This window comes from Pelobates fuscus, chromosome 12 (genome assembly GCF_036172605.1).
Source record: "Pelobates fuscus isolate aPelFus1 chromosome 12, aPelFus1.pri, whole genome shotgun sequence".
In the NCBI taxonomy this organism is placed as follows: Eukaryota; Metazoa; Chordata; class Amphibia; order Anura; family Pelobatidae; genus Pelobates; species Pelobates fuscus.
Genome location: NC_086328.1, coordinates 71,113,925 through 71,136,266, shown reverse-complemented (window position 1 = coordinate 71,136,266; position 22,342 = coordinate 71,113,925). Strand labels below are relative to the sequence as shown.

General features: G+C 39.9%; 1 protein-coding gene across 3 annotated transcripts in view; it reads left to right on the top strand.

The window, feature by feature from the left end:
* Nucleotides 1-22,342, top strand: part of CENPT (centromere protein T) — a 103,801-nt gene that overhangs the window by 79,717 nt on the left and 1,742 nt on the right. For all 3 annotated transcript variants that reach the window (XM_063437274.1, XM_063437276.1, XM_063437275.1), the window contains 3 exons: nt 5,122-5,224; nt 19,150-19,308; nt 21,636-21,740. In XM_063437274.1, coding sequence (XP_063293344.1) covers nt 5,122-5,224; nt 19,150-19,308; nt 21,636-21,740 — 367 coding nt within the window. The remainder of the gene's footprint in view (nt 1-5,121; nt 5,225-19,149; nt 19,309-21,635; nt 21,741-22,342) is intronic.

Here is a 22,342-nt window from a genome sequence, read left to right as displayed (position 1 = left end):
TTATTTTATATCTTTTATATTTATTACCCAATGGTTCATAGTGAGAAATGTACCTTTTTAATATTTGTTTGAAGATATTCTATTTATCCTTCGTTTTTTTGCTTTGTTTTTTTTAATTAAAGAATTTGTTCGTCACACACACGTGTTTGTGTTTGTTTGTGTGTGTGTTTGTTTGTGTGTGTGTTTTTACAGAGCAAGAGATAAAAACTTGTAAAGTAAGTTGAGATCTGATTGAAAATTAAACACTTTTCACCCCTAATTTTCCCCTGTGAGCGCCAGGGGATGTATGACCAGGGCTGTATAAACCGAAGCAAAAGTGATTTAAAGGGACTCTATAGTCACCATATAAAAGCAAGAAAGACAGGTCCCCCAGCCTTCCTTCTTGCTTTTATATGAACTTTCATTCATTTAAAAAAAAAAATCGGTGTTTTTATATTAAAAACTTACCTCCGTTCCAGCGCCGAGCTCCCCGCTAGGCCGCGCCCCCTTTTTCGTCAAAATGACGAAATCGCGGGGCCCAATGGGACGGCTTCGCGCTGCACCAATCGCGCTGCACCAATGGTGGGTTTAAACCAATCAGAGTGCTCTTTGTCATTTTACAAGCGTGGGAAAGTTCTTTGGAATTTTCCCACGCTTGTAAAATGACACAGAGCACTGTGATTGGATGGCTTGAAATCCATCCAATCACAGTGCTCTGTGTCATTTTACAAGCGTGGGAAAATTCCAAAGAACTTTCCCACGCTTGTAAAATGACAAAGAGCACTCTGATTGGTTTAAACCCACCAATCAGAGTGTTCTTAGCCTAATTGCAGGGCGGGGCAAGGCTTTATAAGCCTTCCCCACCCTGCGGAGCTCATTCTGCGCGGAGCCCTCCATGGGTGAAGATGGATTATTTTTTTTTGCGCTCGTTTTTTTTTGTATTTTTTTTTTTTTTATTGCGTCGGTTATTATGGATTTTTATTTGGCCTTTTTTGGGCTGAAGAAAGAAGATTTTAGAAGAAAGAAAACATCGAATGGTAAGTTTTTTTTATCTCATTTTTTTTTTTTTTTTTTACAGGTTTTTAGTTAATGTTCCCCCCCTCATTATTTTTAGGGTGAGGGGGGTAGGTAGAGATATAATTTTTTTTTTGGGGGGGGGGAGAGGGTTAACTAGGGTCCCCCCCCCCTTGTATTTAGGGCCCCCACCCACCGCTCAGGGGTGGGGGCCGGGGGGGACAGTAGGTCCCCCCTTATTGATAATTTTAGGGCCCCCACCCGCCGCACAGGGGTGGGGGCCGGGGGGGACAGTAGGTCCCCCCCCCTTATTGATCATTTTAGGGCCCCCACCCACCGCTCAGGGGTGGGGGCCAGGGGGGGACAATAGGTCCCCCCCTTATTGATCATTTTAGGGCCCCCACCCGCCGCTCAGGGGTGGGGGCCGGGGGGGGGGGGACAGTAGGTCCCCCCCCCCTTATTGATCATTTTAGGGCCCCCACCCGCCACACAGGGGTGGGGGCCGGGGGGGGGGGGGACAGTAGGTCCCCCCCCTTATTGATAATTTTAGGGCCCCCACCCGCCGCACAGGGGTGGGGGCCGGGGGGGTTCAGTAGGTCCCCCCCCTTATTGATAATTTTAGGGCCCCCACCCGCCGCACAGGGGTGGGGGCCGGGGGGGGGACAGTAGGTCCCCCTCCTTATCGATAATTTTAGGGCCCCCACCCACCGCTCAGGGGTGGGGGCCGGGGGGGGACAATAGGTCCCCCCCTTATTGATAATTTTAGGGCCCCCACCCGCCGCACAGCGGTGGGGGCCGGGGGGGGGGGGGAAGGAGAGTAGGTCTCCCCCCCCCTTCAACCACTATTGTGGACAGTAAGCTCCCTGTGGGTTCGGGCTTCAGCTGTCAGCTGAAGCTGTCAGCTGAAGCCACGCCCACAGCAGTGCTGACAGGCTATCAGCACACAAAGCGCGTTCACAGTGCTTTGTGTGCTGATAGCCCGTCTGATGCATTCACCCAGAATGCATCGGATGAGAGGCCTTTTTAGGGCCTCTGAACTCGGAAGTCCCTCTGGTGGCCGTCTGATTGACTGCAACAAGAGGTGTTCCAAGCTTCCAATGTAAACACTGCATTTTCTCAGAAAATACAGTGCTTACAAGAAAAAGGCTCCTGGTAGCTGTAGCACTCACCTGAACAACCTCATTAAGCTGAAGTTGTTCAGGTGACTATAGTGTCCCTTTTTAACTCCTAAATGGCAGAGAATTGAGCAGTGAGACTTCAGAAGCTTGATATATACACAAATAACTGATTTGGTGACTATAGTGTCTCTTTAACCCCCACTCGTATCTCAGACACTTTGAGGTCTCACCATGGCTGTTTTTCCAGAGACTACTCCATTCGGGGCATACGTTTTTCAACTCATGTAATTTTGGCAGTTAGGTACATCCTTGAAATTAATTGGAAAAGCACTAGAACTACTCCCTTAATAGACTTAACAGGGATACTATAGGCATGAAAACAACTTTAGCTTAATGAAGAAGTTTTAGTTCAGATTGAAATTTGGCAATCCACTCTCTCTATCTATGTAGTTTGGTTAACAGGGACTGGATGGTAATGGGTTAACAGTTGGTAGTGAGTTTGGCTGACAGGGGCTGGAGGAAGAATGTATTCCTTGCATTACAGGGAGTGAGGGAAAGTAGAACGTTTTGGCTCTAGCCTTGTTTCTAGTGCAGTCTGTGCTGTGAGCATATCTTACACTACAAAAGACATGCCTTTATTTTCATTGGCTGAAAAAGGTACATTTCTTTCATTCAGAGACTGGGAATCGGGAACATGTTGAAATTTGAGACAAGGAGGCTGGGTTACACTGCTGAAAACAGCATAACATTTTACAGCACTGCAGAAAAACTACACAGAATTGAAAGAAAAGAAACTAACCACAGGTGTTTTGTAGGGATCCACCGATTATCGGTTTTACCTATATAATCGGCCAATATTCTGTATTTTCTGCAATATCGGTATCAGCCAATTCAGATACCGATATTGCCAATAATACCTCCTAGGACCGCCAGGCTCATTACAAGCCCGGCGGTCCGGGGGGGGCGGGCAGCAAGCGTTTACTCACCTCCCAGCAGCTCCTCCAGCTCCCCAGTGTAAGTCTCGCGAGACCCGCGGCCGTCAGAGCTTGGCAACGCTCTGCGCGGCACGCTGGCTGCGAGACTTACACTGTGGAGCTGGAGTAGCTGCTGGGAGGTGAGTAAACGCTTGCTGCCAGCCCCCCACAGCTCAGCCAATGCCACTGGACCACCAGGGACTGCTGTATCCCCCATCCCTGGCCAGGTAACAAGCAGGGAGGGGGGACAACAAAAAAAAATAATTAAATATTAAAAAAAAAAAAAAAAATGCCCTCTCAAACACACACTCCATTATATACACTACACAAACACAGTGTATATAATGCAGTGTTTGTATAGTGTTGATATAATGCAGTGTTTGTATGGTGTTTATATAATGCAGTGTGTTTGTGTAGTGTGTTTATATAATACACACTGCATTATATACACACACTATACACACACTGCATTATATACACACACTATACACACACTGCATTATATACACACACTATACAAACACTGCATTATATACACACACTATACAAACACACTGCATTATATACAAACACACTGCATTATATACAAACACACTGCATTATATACAAACACACTGCATTATATACAAACACACTGCATTATATACACACACACTATATACACACACTGCATTATATACACACACACTGCATTATATACACACACAATACAAGCACACTGCATTATATACACACACTACACAAACACTCTGCTTTCATTATATACACACACTACACAAACACTCTGCTTTCATTATATACACACACTAGACAAATACACACTGCATCCACTACACACACTAGACAAATACACACTGCATCCACTACACACACTAGACAAATACACACTGCATCCACTACACACACTAGACAAATACACACTGCATCCACTACACACACTAGACAAATACACACTGCATCCACTACACACACTAGACAAATACACACTGCATCCACTACACACACTAGACAAATACACACTGCATCCACTACACACACTAGACAAATACACACTGCATCCACTACACACACTACACAAACACACACTGCATCCACTACAAACACACACTGCATCCACTACAAACACACACTGCATCCACTACAAACACACACTGCATCCACTACACACACACTGCATCCACTACACACACACTGCATCCACTACACACACACTGCATCCACTACACACACATTGCATCCACTACACACACACTGCATCCACTACACACACACACTGCATCCACTACACACACACACTGCATCCACGACACACACACACTGCATCCACGACACACACACACTGCATCCACGACACACACACACTGCATCCACGACACACACACACTGCATCCACGACACACACACACTGCATCCACGACACACACACACTGCATCCACGACACACACACTGCATCCACGACACACACACACTGCATCCACGACACACACACACTGCATCCACGACACACACACACTGCATCCACTACACACACACACTGCATCCACTACACACACACACTGCATCCACTACACACACACTGCATCCACTACACACACACTGCATCCACTACACACACACTGCATCCACTACACACACACTGCATCCACTACACACACACTGCATCCACTACACACATACACACACTGCATCCACTACACACACACTGCATCTACTACACGTGGCATGTATATTTTGTGCATTTACCTTTTATAAATAGTTTTTATTTTCCAAAATAATAAATGTACAGAATATCGGCAAATTATATCGGCTATCGGCCTGAAAGTTCACAGAATATCTGTACCAGCTCTAAAAAAATCAATATCGGTTGATCCCTAGTGTTTTGAGATTAAAAGCTCTAATTTAAGTTTAAATTGTTTAGCTGGCTGGAGTGTCCCTTTAAGATGTAAACTGTATAGTATTTAAAAATTAAAATAAATTACAAATATATCTACACAATTAAAATGTAATAATTGGGATTTTTTTCCTCACTTCACAGAGCTAGAATGTTCTGTCATGGAAGAACACAAAATTCCCAAAATTCAGACTAAACTCTCTCCGTTACAAGACACAAGAATTTTTTTTAAGAATGCTAAATTCAGGTAAGAGTACTAGTTTAAAATGTAATTTTTGCATGCATTTTAAAGGCAATACATTGGGAGCACATAATCCTCAAGTCAATGTACAGTAGCCATCTTTTTTTAAACAATAGTTTGGGGTCCAAAACATGAAACCATAAGGTTTGTGAGTATGTTGGTTAACAATCAGATTTATATAAGGTATTTATATTTACGCTGGTGACTTAAAGTTCCTAACTTGTATTTAGAAGTCTCAATTTTATTTTAAGCCTTCTGATATATGTTGTCTTTGCTGAGAACAAAGACTTGCTGGCTTTTGTATATGGCATAAAATAAAGATGGTGATATAAGAAAATACTACTCAAGGAAGAATAAATGGTTGACAGGTGTGTCCTGTAGAGTAATGTGCAGATTTATTTAAAATGTATTGTACATAACTAGAAATTTAAATAAGGACAAATAAATTATGTTTGCAAAAAATGCTATAAATTATATTAAAAGGCTTGTTTAATTTTAAAATGTTTTACAATTATATATTAATGTATATATTAATGTAGTGACAACCGCTAAAAGTGCTTCCTAGTTCAGCATCTCCACGCTCTGCATGGAGGCTCTGAATGTTTCCCATAGAGATACATTGATTTAATGCATCTCTCTGAGGAGATGCAGATTAGTGCAGCAAGGTGTTTTGCCACGCATGTGCGTTAGCCTCCTAATGCTTTCCTATGGAGGTATGGGGATAAAGTGAGTAAAAATACCTTTCCCATGCATTTGGAGGGGGTCTGGTCACCTAAATAGTTTTAACACTGTCATGTCAGGAATATGTTTGTATTCCTGTCACTATAGTGTTCCTTTAAATTTACACAAAAAGACAGACATGCACACTCTCATAAATTGTGTTTCACTTTAAATGTCCACCCAGTCTCCTTAACTCGAGAGGTGGAATGAATTCTATCCCTGGGGTCCAGTGTGACTGCTGTCATCTTCATGCTCTTCTTGCTCTGCTCTCTCACGTGCTGTTTAATGATGCTGGGACCGGAGTAATGTCATATCCCAGCATCAGAGCAGGGAGCGTGAGGCAGCAGAGAAGAGCAGGAAGATGACCTCTTCATTGCCAACACCTTTGTTTCAGATGTGGCTAACTAATGGTAGTGCTGTAAATCTGCTGTGGGCACAACCAAACACATATTGGAGTTTTAATGTAGTGGATGAACACTATTGGCCAGGCAAAACCATTAGTTGAAAAAATTAGTAGTTCATAATCAGTGTCCGGTCTCCAACCAATTTTCGTTCGTCCTCAATATTTGGAATACACACGATATTCAGATCGGCATTTGTTTTCTGTTTAACTGGATCCTCTGAGCACCAAAACAACTTTAGATCAACCCCTTAACGCCGTTACGGCGTTCTACGCCGTCCCGCATTAAAAGGGCTTTAAAGCCGTTGCGGCATAGAGCGCCGTAACGGCTTAAGCCCCCAGGAGGTCCGGTGTACTCACCTCCGCCACAATCCTCTTCTGGAGGGCTGCCTCACAGCCCAGGCAGCCCTCCCCCGGCAAATGAGGCTGTGGATCTGCCAGCAGGGGGATTGTCTGAAATGTCACAGTCCCCCTACTGGTGGTAGGAGGTGTAAAAAAAAAAAAAAAATATTAGACATGTTTAAAGTTAATTTAAAGTATTATATATATATATATATATATATATATATATATATATATATATATATATATAACAAAATACACTTAGAATAACATTCTATATATATATATAAAATACAAATAACCGCAAATATATATAATACTTTGCGGTTGTAACATCACTGCAGATTTGGGATTTCTGTGGGAAAAGCAAGTCTTATGGCTTGACTGGTGTGCAGATTTTTGTTTAACATTGTATTAAATATATATGTGTATATGTGTGTATATATATATATACACACACACATAATTACATAAAAGATTACATTAGTATACACGTAGAATTTAAATACATATATATGTATATATTAAAATTCTACATGTATATTTAATCTTTCAACATAATTATGTGATTTATACATACACAGTGGGTGGAGTATCTTGATTCGAAGTATGGGATAATGGCAAAAGTGCAAATGGTATAGCTGTAAAAACACAATCCTAAACACGCACCTAGTGCAATATCATACAGTACATGGATAACACAGTGTAAATTTCGTAATTGCGTACTCACAAAGAAGGAGCCAACAAGTAATGGCTCAATCTGGGCGCCTGTGGGATAGTTGGAAGGGATCCCACTCCCTTAAGGTATGTTGGTTGTATGTTCTTTGTCCCAGAAAGGAAAAATGTCCACAAAGATTGTGAAGACAAAACTTCCTTTAATCAAAGAGTAAAATAAAGTGCAAAGTGCAAAATACAAAGCACAGTTTTAGCATGAACCACTACAAGTGGTGGAGTAAAAAAAAAAAGTCCACTATGGGATAGCGATTAGCAAGACGCGTTTCGCCTATAATATAGGCTTCCTCAGTTGCTGGTTGCTAATATAGGCTGAGGAAGCCTATATTATAGGTGAAACGCGTCTTGCTAATCGCTATCCCATAGTGGACTTTTTTTTTTTACTCCACCACTTGTAGTGGTTCATGCTAAAACTGTGCTTTGTATTTTGCACTTTGCACTTTATTTTACTCTTTGATTAACCCCTTAAGGACCGGACTTTTTTTGCGATGTTGTACATTTGCGACCAGGCATCTTTTTGACACTTTTGTGGTGTTTGTGTTTAGCTGTAATTTTCCGCTCTCTCATTTACTGTTCCCATGCAAATTATATATTGTTTTTTTCAGGACAAAAGGGGCTTTCTTTACATACCATTATTTATATAATCTCATGTAATTTAATTTAAAAAAAAATGAAAAAATATGATGAAAAATTGAAAAAAATACACGTTTTTTTGAATTTTATGTGAAAAATCTTTTACTCATCTACAAAAGCGAATGAAAAAAAACTGCTAAATAGATTCAAATTGTTGTCCTGAGTTCAAAAATACCCAGTGTTTACATGCTTTTTGCTATTTTTTTGCATGTTATAGGGCTATAAGTACAAGTAGGATATTGCGGTTTCAAAACATACAATTTTAAAATGTATCAATAGTGACATTGTAACACTATTATCTGTCATAAATTGCTAAATAACACCCCACATGTACATATTTTTTTTAAAAGTAGACAACCCAGGGTATTCAATATGGGGTATGTCCAGACTTTTTAGTAGCCACTTAGTCGCAAACACTGGCCAAAGTTAGCGTTCATATTTGTTTGTGTGTGAAAAAAGTAAAAAAACTAAATTGAACGCTAATTTTGGCCAGTGTTTGTGGCTAAGTGGTTACTAAAAAAGACTGGACATAACCCAAGGTATTGCAAATGGGGTGTCTTCTTTTGCAAATGGTATGCCATCATGGGGGTAATTCTTATTCCTGGGCTACCATACGCTCTCAAAGGCAACGTAACCAACCTGGCCATTTTCAATGTAAAAATATTTGACCCATATATTTGATCCTGTAACTTTCAAAAACGCTATAAAACCTGTACATGGGGGGTACTGTTATACTCAGGAGACTTTGCTGAACACAAATATTAGGGTTTCAAAACTGGAAAATGTATCACAACAATTATATCATCAGTAAAAGTGCTGTTTGTGTGTGAAAAATGCAAAAAAAGTCACTTTCACTGACAATATCATCGCTGTGATATGTTTTACTGTTTTGAATCACTAATATATGTGTTCAGCGAAGTCTCCCGAGTAAAACAGTACCACCCATGTACAGGTTTTAGGGTGTCATAGAACGTTACAGGGTAAAATACAGTGATAGCAAATTAAATTCTCTGGACTTTCGGCCTGGGTTGGCAGGCAGGTCCCTTAAATTGCAATCAATAAAATAACTTAATTATGTAAAAATATTACATAAATACGCACGTAGAATTTAAATATATATGCATATTTATATATTTGAAGTCTACGTGTATATTTATATAATTATTTATGTAATTTTGTATATGGACATATGAATAGTTTGCATTCTTTTTATTTATTTATATATACATAGATATATATACAATTTCATTATAAGTGTATTTTGATATAACTATATATATATATATAAATATCAAAATACAGTTAGAATAAAATTTCGTATAGATATATAATTTTTTTTAATTTTTATTATTTTTAATTTAATTTAAATTATTTATTATTCGTATTTTATAATAATATATATATATATACAATATATATAGTTATTATATATTTTATATATATACGTGTGTAATTTAATTATAAGTGTATTTTTATATTAATATATGTACATATTAATATAAAAATACACTTAGCATGACATTATATATATGATATATAGACATATTATATAGGTATAATATATGTCTATATATCATAAATATACACATATATAATAAAAAAAAATTTTTTTATTAACTTTCACTTTACATTTTTTTATGATTTTACAGTTGCAGGGAGACTGCCTGTCAGCACAGACAGTCCCCCTGCAGGCAGAGACTAGGACACCTATTGTGACCATGTGGTCGCCCTGTTGGGCGATCACATGGCCACAGGGGTCCTAAACCGCCATGGGGAGACTGTCTGGGCTGCAGGCAGTCTCCCCACACCGGGAGCACCGCCGATCGCCGCCGGGGGAACGACGGCGATCGGGTAAGTACATTTTAAATTTAGGACGGTTCAGGACCGTCGTCGGTCGGCAATGGAAAAATGCCGATGACGGTCCTGAACCGTCCAGCGTCCTCAAGGGGTTAAAGGAAGTTTTTGTCTTCACAATCTTTGTGGACATTTTTCCTTTCTGGGACAAAGAACATACAACCAACATACCTTAAGGTAGTGGGATCCCTTCCAACTATCCCACAGGCGCCCAGATTGAGCCATTACTTGTTGGCTCCTTCTTTGTGAGTACGCAATTACGAAATTTACACGGTTATTCATGTACTGTATGATATTGCACTAGGTGCGTGTTTATGATTGTGTTTTTACAGCTATACCATTTGCACTTTTGCCATTATCCCATACTTCGAATCAAGATACTCCACCCACTGTGTATGTATAATTTTTGATTGATTTATGTGTGGATAGAGAGGTTACCACACGGGTGTCTGAGTTACTTGGTAATTTCTGGGTTACACGCTTAGACTCTGTATTTGTATTCTATTTGGACTTTAATTATGTGATTTGATTAATTAAAATTTGATTGACATGCCTGACAACACAGGGAGAAAGTGCAGAGAATTTAATTTGCAAGCACTATATTTGACCCTGTAACTCTCCAAGACACCATAAAACTGCTACATAGGGGGTACTGTTTTACTCGGGAGACTTGGCTGAACTAAAGTATTAGTGTTTCAAACTGGTAAATTGTATTATAACGATGATATTTTAAGTAAAAGTGAAGTTTTTTGCAATTTTTACAAACGAACGGCACATTTATGGACTATATTATCGTTGTAATATGTTTTACGGTTTTAAAACACTAATATTTGTGTTTACTAAAGTCTCCCGAGAATAACAGTACCCCTCATGTACAGGTTTTATGGTGTTTTGGAAAGTTAGAGAGTCACATATAAGGCTTGCATTTCATTTTCTTGACATTGAAATTTGCCAGATTGGTTATGTTGCATTTGAGAGCGTATGGTAGCCCAGGAATGAAAATTACCCCCATGATGGCATAGCATTTGCAAAAGTAGACAACCCAAGGTATTGCAAGTGGGGTATGTCTAGTCTTTCTTAGTAGCCACTTAGTCACAAACACTGGCCAAATATTTGTTTTTGGCTTTTTTCACACAAAAACAAATATGAACGCTAACTTTGGCCAGTGTTTGTGACTAAGTAGCTACTACAAAAGACTAAGCTACCCCACTTTCAAAACCTTGGGTTGTCTACTTTTTCAAATGGTATGCCATTATGGGGGTAATTCTCATTCCTGGGCTACCACTCCGTCTCAAAGGTAACATTACTAATCTGGCAAATTTCAATTTGAAAATGGAACGTTCTATATTTGACCCTGTAACTTTCCAAAAAACCATAAAACCTGTTAAGGGGGGGTACTGTTGTACTCGTGAGACATCGCTGATTACAAATATGTGTACATTTTGTTGCAGTAAAACCTAACAGTATTATGACATTCACAGCTAAAATGTCAGACAGAAATACAAATGTAAAAAAAATAATCTTATTTTCTCAAATTTTTTTAAATTTTATTCATAATAAATTATGTTCCATATATAATTAGATCATGATAAATTAAAGCCCTGTTTCTCCTGAACAAAATTATATATAATAAGTGTGGGTGCACTTAATGTGACAGCGGTGAATTACGGTTAACCCCTTCAGGACGAGTGACGGACGAGGTCCGTCATCCAGGGGATACCCTTAATGACGGGTGACGGACCTCGTCCGTCACGCGGTAAAATTAACCCCAGATCGCCGCGATCGTGGGGTTAATGGTGCTCCGGTCTGCCTCTGCATTAGAGGCAGCCCTGGAGCACCGGATCGGGCTGTCCCAGCTCATGTGCCCGCTCTGACAGCATGTCAGAGCGAGCACATGTGCTCTGTATACTTACCTCCGCCTCCCTGCACTTCCGGGTTCACTGTGAAGTGCAGGGAGACGGATCAGTGATGATCCTGCCCCCTGCTGTAAAAAAAAAAAGTTAAATTAAAATCCCACCCCCCTTTACCCATTTTAATAAAAAATTAACCCCTTCCCTGCCAATTGATCACTGACTACAGTGATCAATTGGCAGGGATTACATTTTAATATGATCTGATTTTTTTTTTTTTTTTAACCCCTGAGGGTTAATTCTTTTTTTTTTAACCCTCAGTGGTTAAATTTATTTTATTAATTAATTTAAATATTTTAAAATTATAAATTTAGCTAGCTGGGGAGGGTGGAAGTTAGTGGGGAATTGGGGGATTTAGTGTTAGGCTAACTAGGGGTTAACGTTAAAAAAAGTTTTAAAATAAGCTTTAAAAAGTTAAAAAAAAGTTTTAATAACGTTTAAGTTAAAAATTAAAAATAAATAAACCCTTTACCCAGTCCAAATAAAAATTAACCCCTTCCCTGCCAGTCTATCACTGCCTACAGTGATCAAAATACAGATCACAGTATTATACTGTGATCTAATTTTTTTTTAACCCCTGACGAACTTTTATTTATTTTTTAACCCTCAGGGGTTAAATTTATTTAATTAACTAATTTAAATATTGTATAATTAAATATTTTGCTAGCTGGGGTTGGTGGGAGTTATGGGAAAATGGGGAATTTACTGTTAGTGCTGCTTACTGCTAGTTAGGGGTTAACGGTAAAAGAAAAAGCTTAGAAAAATGTTAAATCTGTAAAAAAAAAAAAAAAAGTTTTATGAAAGTTTAGGAAACTTAAAAAAAATTAATAAGCAAAACAAAAGTTTAAAAAATAGTTTTAAGGGGGGCGGGGCCGGGCCGCCGAGCTGGTCGGTCGCAGGCAAGCAGAGCTCCTGCAATACCGCATAAATATATGATTAAAAATATGCTTTTCCAACAAAAAACTGACCAACGGCTACGAAGCCTAAAGCGGAGGGACCGCTGGATCCAGGGAGAGGCTGGCTCTCCGAGCTACAGTCCCCTGGCGGAGAAATCCTCGATGACCTACCTGAGGCCTACTCCGGCGGTGAGTGGGGCGGACGGCCGCTGCCCCACTATCCTGCCATACAGCACCCGACCTGGGCCACGAAGCTGGGCGGACTCGGCCCCGTTCCCCGCCCCCCCTATGGACCGGGGGGGTGATCCCGGTCCTCACCTTAAGGCCTTGATCGGGATGCCGCGGCTGAAGCTGGGAGGTCAGACTATTAGCCCCAAGATGGCGGGCGCCATGTGCGCAAGCGACGAAGGGAGCAACAACACTTAACACTGGTACCCACAGTTAACCTGAGAAGAGAGATCTCTTACCCCCGCATCCACTTTAATCACCGACGGCAACGGCGACAAAGGGGAGTAGGAGGTAACCCGCACACCGGCTACCGCCGCCAGACTTAACGGAACGTGTCACCGACACGAAAGCGGACCAACCTCTCACCCCACACCAAGCCTGCGACAAACTCAGGAACCCAGGAACCGACAACCTTATGCCGAGCTCCCCTCCGCGGCTGAAAACCGAGAGGGACAAGCACATTACAGCACAGCTGCAGACTCACAGGACCAACGAGCACCCCACAGTGCAGCATGGATGGACTGTACCCTGATGCCTGCCCTGGTGAACACTCACTTCATGGTATATAAATAAGGCAGAGCAGGTATCTAAAGATAGTGGGACTCTCGCTGAGTGTGGGGTCTTTTGGTGGGGTGTGGGGTCTCTGGACCGCCAGGAAGACGGCCACCCGCAGAGGCAGCAATGGTGGTCCCGGTCGGCTGGGGTGATACAAGCATTGAAGCGACTTACCTATGCATAATTATTGTTTACTCATAAAGCTTTGGATAACTCACATGATGTATATATTGTACCAGCACAAATCAGAGCATATAAAGCTAAGTTACTGTAATGTGATATACAGGGCATCACACATAGCATCCTAGCATAAATCACAAGCGTACCATAATCGTCTATCTTGCTGTCAGTAAACATAGAAAGGGCAGTAAACTTGACAAGTTAGGTTCAGTTACATTTTACCCTTACCAGTAATGCCTCGTAGACTGTCTAAGCAAACCTGTTGATCTTAACTATAAAAAGTGATGTTGTGTAACCGTTAACGTATAATAGACCTTTAGATACTTATTGTTGATAGCGATGAATAATAGTAATACCTAACGTTGGCAGTGATTGATAACACTATTGAAAAGCTACCTTATAATTTAGAATATGCTTAACTAGCTTGACTTAAGCTTGTTCATAAATATAAAAATAGTGCATTGTACTATCATACCCTAATGCTTTTCATGTTATACACTCTTTGTTCTAAAATATGCATGCGGATTGCCTTTGGGGTACCACGTGCCTGAATGTTACCATTATTTGCACTGCAAAAATAAAGATTTAAAAAAAAAAAAAAATAGTTTTAAAAAGTTAAAAAATACATTTAATAACGCTCATTACCACTACACCTGGTACAAGCTAGCGGAAAAATTATCCCACGCTAAGGTTCAAAATATGCCTTTTGAAATACCCTGGGATGTCTTCTTTAAGAAATGGTATGGCTTTATGGGGTATTTGGATTATATAGCCTGGTAAAATACTCTAAAATGGGACATGGGCACAGCGTAAAAATTAAAAGTTTGGAAAAAATGGAATGGCTGTGTCCCAAATGTGCCCCTCCGATGTCCACATAAACCTGGCAAAGGTACATACGGGGATATTTTTGTACTCAGCCGACATAGCTGAGCAACATATAAAGTATTATAGAGTGGTGGTACACATAAGGTTTGCAAAATATACTGTGCAAACTCACTTTGTGTGTCAAAAAGGCAGAAAAAACGCTTATTACCACTACACCTGGTACACGCTAGCGGAAAAATGATCCCACACTAAGGTTCAAAATATGCCTTTTGAAATACCCTGGGTGTCTACTTTTAGAAATGGTAGGCCTTTGTGGGGTCGTTTGAATTTAAAACCTGCGAAGATGCTTGGAAATTGCACATAGGCCCAGCATCAAAATTCAAAGTTCTGTAAAAGCTGATATGGCTTGGTCTCCTGTATGGCACTGTAGCTTCACGAAATAGTGGCATAGACATACAATGGGGGTGTCCTTTTACTCAGAAGACTTAGCTGAGCATAATTTGGGGGGTTTGAACTTAGTGGCGCATATGAAATATACAAAATGACCAGCAAAAATGCAATCTGTATGTAAAAAAAAAATGCCCCAAATAATTTTTTACCACATACTTTGGCATATATTGGTGAAAAAATGGGGGCATGCTAAGGCACAATATGCACCTTATGATATACCCTGGAGTGTCTACTTTTACAAATGGTAGGCCTTTGTGGGGTTTTTTTGAACAGTCAAACTGTTATAATACCCCAAATGGAAGCATAGGCTCATTAAATCCGTCTCTCAAAATTCTACTGTGAATACTGAAAAGGACAGGTCTCCTATATGGCACTGTAGCTTCACAAAATAGTGCCAACGACATACAATGGGGGTACCGTTGTACTCAGCAGAAGTAACTGAACACATAATAAAACTTTGTACAGGAATAGCACACACCAACTTTACAAAATACACATGAGAAGTTCTTTGTTATAAGTTTGTGTGCAAAAACCCCCAAAAAACAAAATTTTACTCCAATATTTAGCAGAGGTTGGCGGTAAAATGGCTACGTAGAAAGTGTCAAAACAACCTTAGGTAAATAGCTTGTGGTGTCTACTTTATATAAATATATACTTTTGTGTGGCAATTTTTTATTTTATGGCAATTAAGCTTACAAGACAAACATACCAAATTCTAAAATCGCTCCACATTAAAAGTTTATTTTACTCCTTGTGCTTTGTGACCTGTAACTACCAAAAAAAACTTTAAATCCCAGACACATTAGATGTGACGAAACCAATCTCGCCACATTGTATTGGAGGAGCCTGGTTGCCCGCCTGCTGCCTCTGGACTATGGACCGGCAGCTAAAGGGTTAATTTTACTGTGCAGAAGGATTTATTTCTCCCTTTCTGCACAGCAGTTCGGTAGATTTCATCTACCGAACAAACAGCCGTTCACCAACCTCCCCAGAGCCGTGGGAAGCCGGCCGGCGTTGTTAATTGGCCACCCAGAAGCTGGAGTGTGCTGCCAATTTACCTCCCTGAAGCTGCGGTTAACCGCAGCTTAATTGCCTGTTAACTGTGTGGCCGCTGTTACATTTAGCGGCCGCTAGGTGGCGCTGTTCTGGAGCTCCCCGGGCAGCCAGCACTTTTCTGCCCGGCTTTCATGCACCAAAATCGGACACTTTTCCGTGCAGGCACCGCTGAACCTCCAGCCCCTGGTTCTCATTCGTATGAATTTGGTGAATGCAGGGAAGTTCGGTATTTTATGTTTTATGTGAACTGTAGTTACCCAGATAGCCTGCCATGGAGCCTGTTCGTATAATTAAAGACTTTAGCTCCATGGCAATTAAAATGTATTTGTGTGATCTGGGTGCCATTCACCTAATAATGTGCACCCAGACCTGAGCTATCTGGGGATATGTTACATGTCTGTGTTTTGTGTATAAAATGTGTCTGTATGTATTTTAAAGTGATAGTCTGTTTCTGTGTCACCATGTGCATAATGGAGTCTGGCCTTTGTCCTGGGAGATAATTGAATTACTTCATTAATTATCTCCAGGGCAGAGGGGAGGAAGCCAGGATGCATTGTGGGGATGTTTTACTGCTGTATGTCTGTAATTGGTACTTGTCTGTCCGTTGTTACAGTCTTCCATCTGGTCCCCTAGGGGAGTGTCCACCAGGTGGGAGACCTGCATAAATACAGGGGCAGGTAGCCCTGAATAAACAGACCACTGCTTGACCTTCAACACGGAGCCTTGTCTCGTTCTTGGGGGGATTCACTGTATGCTGCTGGAGATTGACTGCTAGGAGTGTAAGCTGATGTCTGCTTGTCCTGTTCGTCTGCTAGCAGCTATTCGTGAGGTTCCAGCGGGAGTGCTACCTTATTCCCTTGTATGCAGTTCGGGAGTTTGGTGCATTCATTTATATCCGAATTCGTGAGTTTTGGTGCTTTTACAGTAGCTGTGCCTTTTTGTGAAAAGGGGATTATCGCCTAAACGGATTTTTCCCCTTTTATGCTGAAACGGTCCGTAACATTATATATTCTGTAAATCAGAACAACTAAATGAATTTATTCTTAATTACTTTCCGTAACCTGCACTAATTGTGCACACATTATTATTGCAAAAACTGTAAAAAAAAAATCAAGATTTTTCTTTTTTTTTGCATATTTCTGTATTTTTTTCAATAATAAATAAGCATTTATGTAAATATATGTTACATCAAATTAAAGCCCTTTCTGTCCTTTAAAAAAACGGTATATAATATGCGTTGGTGCAATAAATTAGTAAAATGCAAATTGCAGTTGAACGCAAACAGCAAAAAATGCAAAAAAATGCTTGTGTCATTAAGTGAAAGACAAGCTTCTGAAGCTGTGTCCTTAAGGGGTTAAACAGACATATAGCGCAAATTCCAGTTTTTGTTTACGTTTTGTTTTGATCAGAACGTGCACTATTGACTCCGTCCTGAAGGGGGGGGTGAAAGGCCCACTACAAACCTATAAGCACTTGAGCTGGCTCAGTGGGCTAATGCAGTACCTTACAACCCCAGGATGTACTTGAAAACTAGAGTAATCTGAATGTGCCTTTCCTGGTTAAATACTTTGTTATTGTTATTATTTAAAAGGCAGTTTATAAACGTGCAAATTTCAATGAGAAATCTGCACTTTTATATTAAATTGAGATTTGCTTCAGCCTTCTGTTATCTTCTAATGGAAGTGGCGTGTGCGCCTGCTTCTTGCCCATGCTTGCGCACATCAGACCACAGGGGTGTGGAAATATATATTTTTTTTTTTTAAAAGCTAAATTGGTACCCCAATTAACTTGTACTGACACAAAGTTTTTGAGACCCTACTAAGACCTGGACATTGGCAGGGTTATTCACTAAACTAATTTTTCCAGCTTAAATCTGAAAAGAAAAGAAAAAAAACTGAGGCCAAAATAGCTGATCTGAAAAAATATTTCAACTCTGCTATAGTCGCAACTAGCTGTTTTTTTCCCCTCCATTTGGATTTAATTCTCTGTCCTCCACCATAGTGGCTGTGAGCTGACTGAACTATTGTAAACTAGCCTTTTCTACACGAATTTGAAGTAGTAATTATTGTTTTGCTCGACAGCCTCTCTATTTTTTAATTCCAAATTCTGTGGGACAGAAATTTCTAAGTAAGTGTGCTCTCGATTATTGGATTGAAAGTAATTGTGGGGGTGTGGCCTGACTGCTGAGCCGAGTGGAAGCCGAATCGATATGCTCCTGCACCACGGGGCACATTACCGGTCTTATCAGCCTTCCACAACCTCCAAGCTACCCAAAAAGGCACTTAACGGAGTGGTGACAGAGGGGGCTACTGGTGGATACCGGAAAATGCAACGCAACTCGAGAAAAAACCCAAAGCCTTCCGGCATGGTCGGTGCAGGGGAGATGGCCGCTCCCCTACCGCCTACAACGACAAAGCTTGACTCTGTGCCCTCGGCGCCCCCCTCATGGACCTCCTGTACAGTGAAAGCTAATAATGTTAGCAATGTGAACTCTTGTTCTTTAATAATATGCACAGCCACGTAATATCTTAGTTAAGTTTGCTTGACATAACCTTATACAATAGCATGTCATGAATTTCTTACGTACTCAAGTTAAGACTACTCATATAGTCAGTTTGCATAAACTGTTTTGAAAACACTTCTTCTGATCTCTCACCACTGACATACCTATAATGCTTGTTTCATTATTCTGTACCTAATCTGAATCTACTAACAAAACAATTGTGCCGTTACCTAATGCCGAAGTATAGGTATGAACCGCACTCAATCCCTGAGCAGCCACACGGTGCTCCGGAGCAGGGCCAGCAATCCCACAACAGAAAAGCAAATAGAAGAAATATCTCCTGGCACTCAGGATGTTTGACAAAGACCACCTGTTAGGTCGAAATGTTGCTTTCCTTTCTGTTTCAATAAACCTGCCTGCGGCTTTAACATCCTGAGTGCCTGGAGATATTTCTTCTATTTGCGTTACTTAATGCCATGACACTGTTTACTCTGTATTTTTTCACTAGCTTGTACCTGCTGTTGTGGCAACTCAAGCCTGTTTGTAACTCTCAACACTACAAAAATAAAGACTGACATTAAAAAAAAAAGAAAGTAATGCATTGTGAACAAATAATTGTTTTTTTCCTCTAATATTTTTTTTTTAAGAGTCAACAAAAATATTACTGTTGCCAAGCGAACACAAAAAAAGAAAACAGAAATTGGACAAAAAAGAGAAATACTTCCAAGCACCTTTACAAAACAGATATTTAGCCATTATGCCCAGTTTCGGATATCAAAGGAATGCTACAAAGAGGTAGACAGATGGTAAGGAACAACAAATTTACCAATCATTCAGGTATACAAGGAGAGTATTGCAAGGGGTATAGCTGTAATCTAGAAAAGTGTCATCCTCTGAGTTATTCTTATTCTCAGTCAATGAAAAACAAGGAATTGCTTAAAAGAAAAGAAAAAATAAATCTTGTGGGTGGGGGAGGGGGGGATACAAAAGTTTTTAATAAGACAATTGGTTTAAACATTGCATACATTATGCATTTCAAAGACAATGAAAATATTTTAACAGGGCATTTTAATGTACTGTCAATGCACCATAAACTTATTGTAGAAGTTATGCTGCTATGAATATTACCCTGAAAATATCTTTGTAACTGCCTCGTGTTTTCTACATTTTTACCAATTTATAGTGTCCAGAATCCAGCCCATTGTCCACTGGGGGGTCACTATAGGGAGCTTTCTTTTCCTGGCACTATAGTTCCCTTTAAGCTGAAATCAAGAAAATGCAAGGATTCATATTGTATGTTTGTGTGGACTGCTCACTAGCAAAATAACTGCACTGTTGTCCCACTTAGTGTTCTATGTATAATCTGCACTCTTTTGGGTTATTTTGGAGTAGGCAGATGCTCTTTTCTTCTTCCATCGGGTCTCTACAATGGGACTTTTTACAGTACATGGTTAAAAGACCGCTAAAGGAATCCAGACCACTTCACTTAATTATACAATATTGCAGTTTTGTAGAAACTGCATTTCAGGGTTAAACCCTCATCTAGTGGTGGTCTTCCGGACCGCAACTAGAGGCACTTCCCTTTGTGTCAGACTTGGTTTCCAATCAAATGCCACTAATAGAGCAGCATTTCATTGGTGCAGGGTATGCAGTGCATGTACACTAATCTCCCATTCCCTATGGGGAAGCATTGGACTTGCTTAACCCCTTAAGGACCAAACTAAATAAAAGGGAATCATGACCTGTCACACATGTCATGTGTCCTTAAGGGGTTAAACGATCAATCTTGACAGATAGGCAGAGAATCCACGGCAAGGACGGAAAGCTAAGTAATTTAACTCCTGTAAGGTAAATAATTTAAGTCCTGTTCAGTAATCCTATTAACTTGCAAAATTATGTATTTTATTTCCACTTGGACACTCCTTGCATTTTGCCGAGAGTGTGAGCACTCTGAATTCACTTAGAGACAATCACTAATGGTTTGGCTTTTAGCTGTCCATTCTTTCTGTATGGTCCAATCATGGCAATATAAGTGCATTGGCATCCTACCCTAGTGACCAAATCATGGCTCATTTGATTTCAAATACGAACGCATACATGTGTCTAGGTGTGCCTGATTATGGTTAAACTCTGCATTAAGGAGTGTTACCATTTGTAATGCTTAAAGATACAACTTACAGACCAATCCTCCTGGAAAAATAGTCATAATATTTCCTGCAAGAATATTTTATATATTTATTTATCCTAACACTGGCATTCCCTGTCTGAGGTAGAATGGGGTCATTGAGCCAGACATCTTCTGCTTTCCTGATAGCATGTATATTTATGTTAAAATTTTGTTTGATATCTGATGTTTTACCTACAAACATGCTGTAATCTCCTAAAATATATGATACACCTAGAAAAGGTTAAAGCAGAGAACATGCATAGTGAAACACCATTAAGTAGAGTGGTCCCTGTTAAAAGTATTACACTCACAAAATATAAGTGTGTTTCAAGCCCATCAAGGTATCTTTGGAGACTGTTGATGTAATAAAAAATACAATTTATTTGAAACACTTCCAAGAAGTGAAAAGTAAAAATGCCCATCAGATATCTGTATCCCTCCTTGAAGATGGTGAATGAAAACAGCAGGTTACAGGAATCCCAGGCAATAAAACAAATAGCTCTACGCGTTTCGTCTATATAGAATAGACTTCCTCAGGAGCAGTTGAATAAAACCAATATTACAATCAGATCAAATTAATCACAATACAAAAAGTCCCATCTGTTCAGTCTTCTTTTAAATGTCCCTCTCGTCGTGTTCGGCGTTTTATCAACCAATCAGAGCGCTTGATTTCAGCTGTTCCGTGTAATCTGTAATCCACGTCCATATAAGGAATTCCACCTAACGTCCGTGGAACGCATATGCGTTCCACCAACCCGGAAGACAGGTCTCGTTCTCATTGCGTCATTCCTCAGTGGCTGGAACACATATGCGTTCCACCCGGTCAACCCACGGCCGGACGAAAAAGGAGTAATCTTCTACCTTCTGTCTTATACCTCCCCTCATATGATTTGATATGCTGTTATGGAAAATGTATTTTAAAATTAAATTTTTAATTTAATTTGTCTTTTTATTCAATCTTTGTAGCTTGGAAATTTACTTTGGACAACTAAGCAGTGACCTGGCAGCTTATACCGATCATGCTAACCGAAAGACCATAAACCGCGCTGATATTGAGCTCTTAATGAAAAGGTGAAATGTCTTATTTGTTTCCATCAAATTAATTATTGGTAACTTACAGTGCTGTTAATATTAAGATTAGTATTTATACACACACAAGTTTCCACTTTTGCTAGTGAGTGTTCAAAATTGAAATTGTTTACCTTATCGCCAAATGCGACCTGAGCCTCATCACCTTTACGGTATTATTCCCAGGGTGAAGCGGGGTGGTGGTTGCATCATTTTATTATGGACTGGGAAACTGATTAGTATTGATGACAAGATGAATGTAGCCATATATAAGCAATTTCTAAAGGAAGACCAGTGTCCGTTTGTAAGACATTCCTATAGCAAAACTACATTGGAGTGGAGTAAAATCAAGAACCTACATATCTTAGAATAACTCTGCCTAGGCATAAAGCTTAATCCAATTGAGAATCTATGGAAAGACTTGGAAATTGCTGTTCACTAACAGATTCCATTCAACCAGACAAAACTTACAAAGGTGCTAAGACCCTCACATTTATAGTTGTTTTCAAAGGTGATTCTGATTTGATGCATAAAAGAAATGTTAATTATTTTTTTTTAATGCTTTTTTTTTTTATTAACTTTTTCTGACACACACACACACTCAT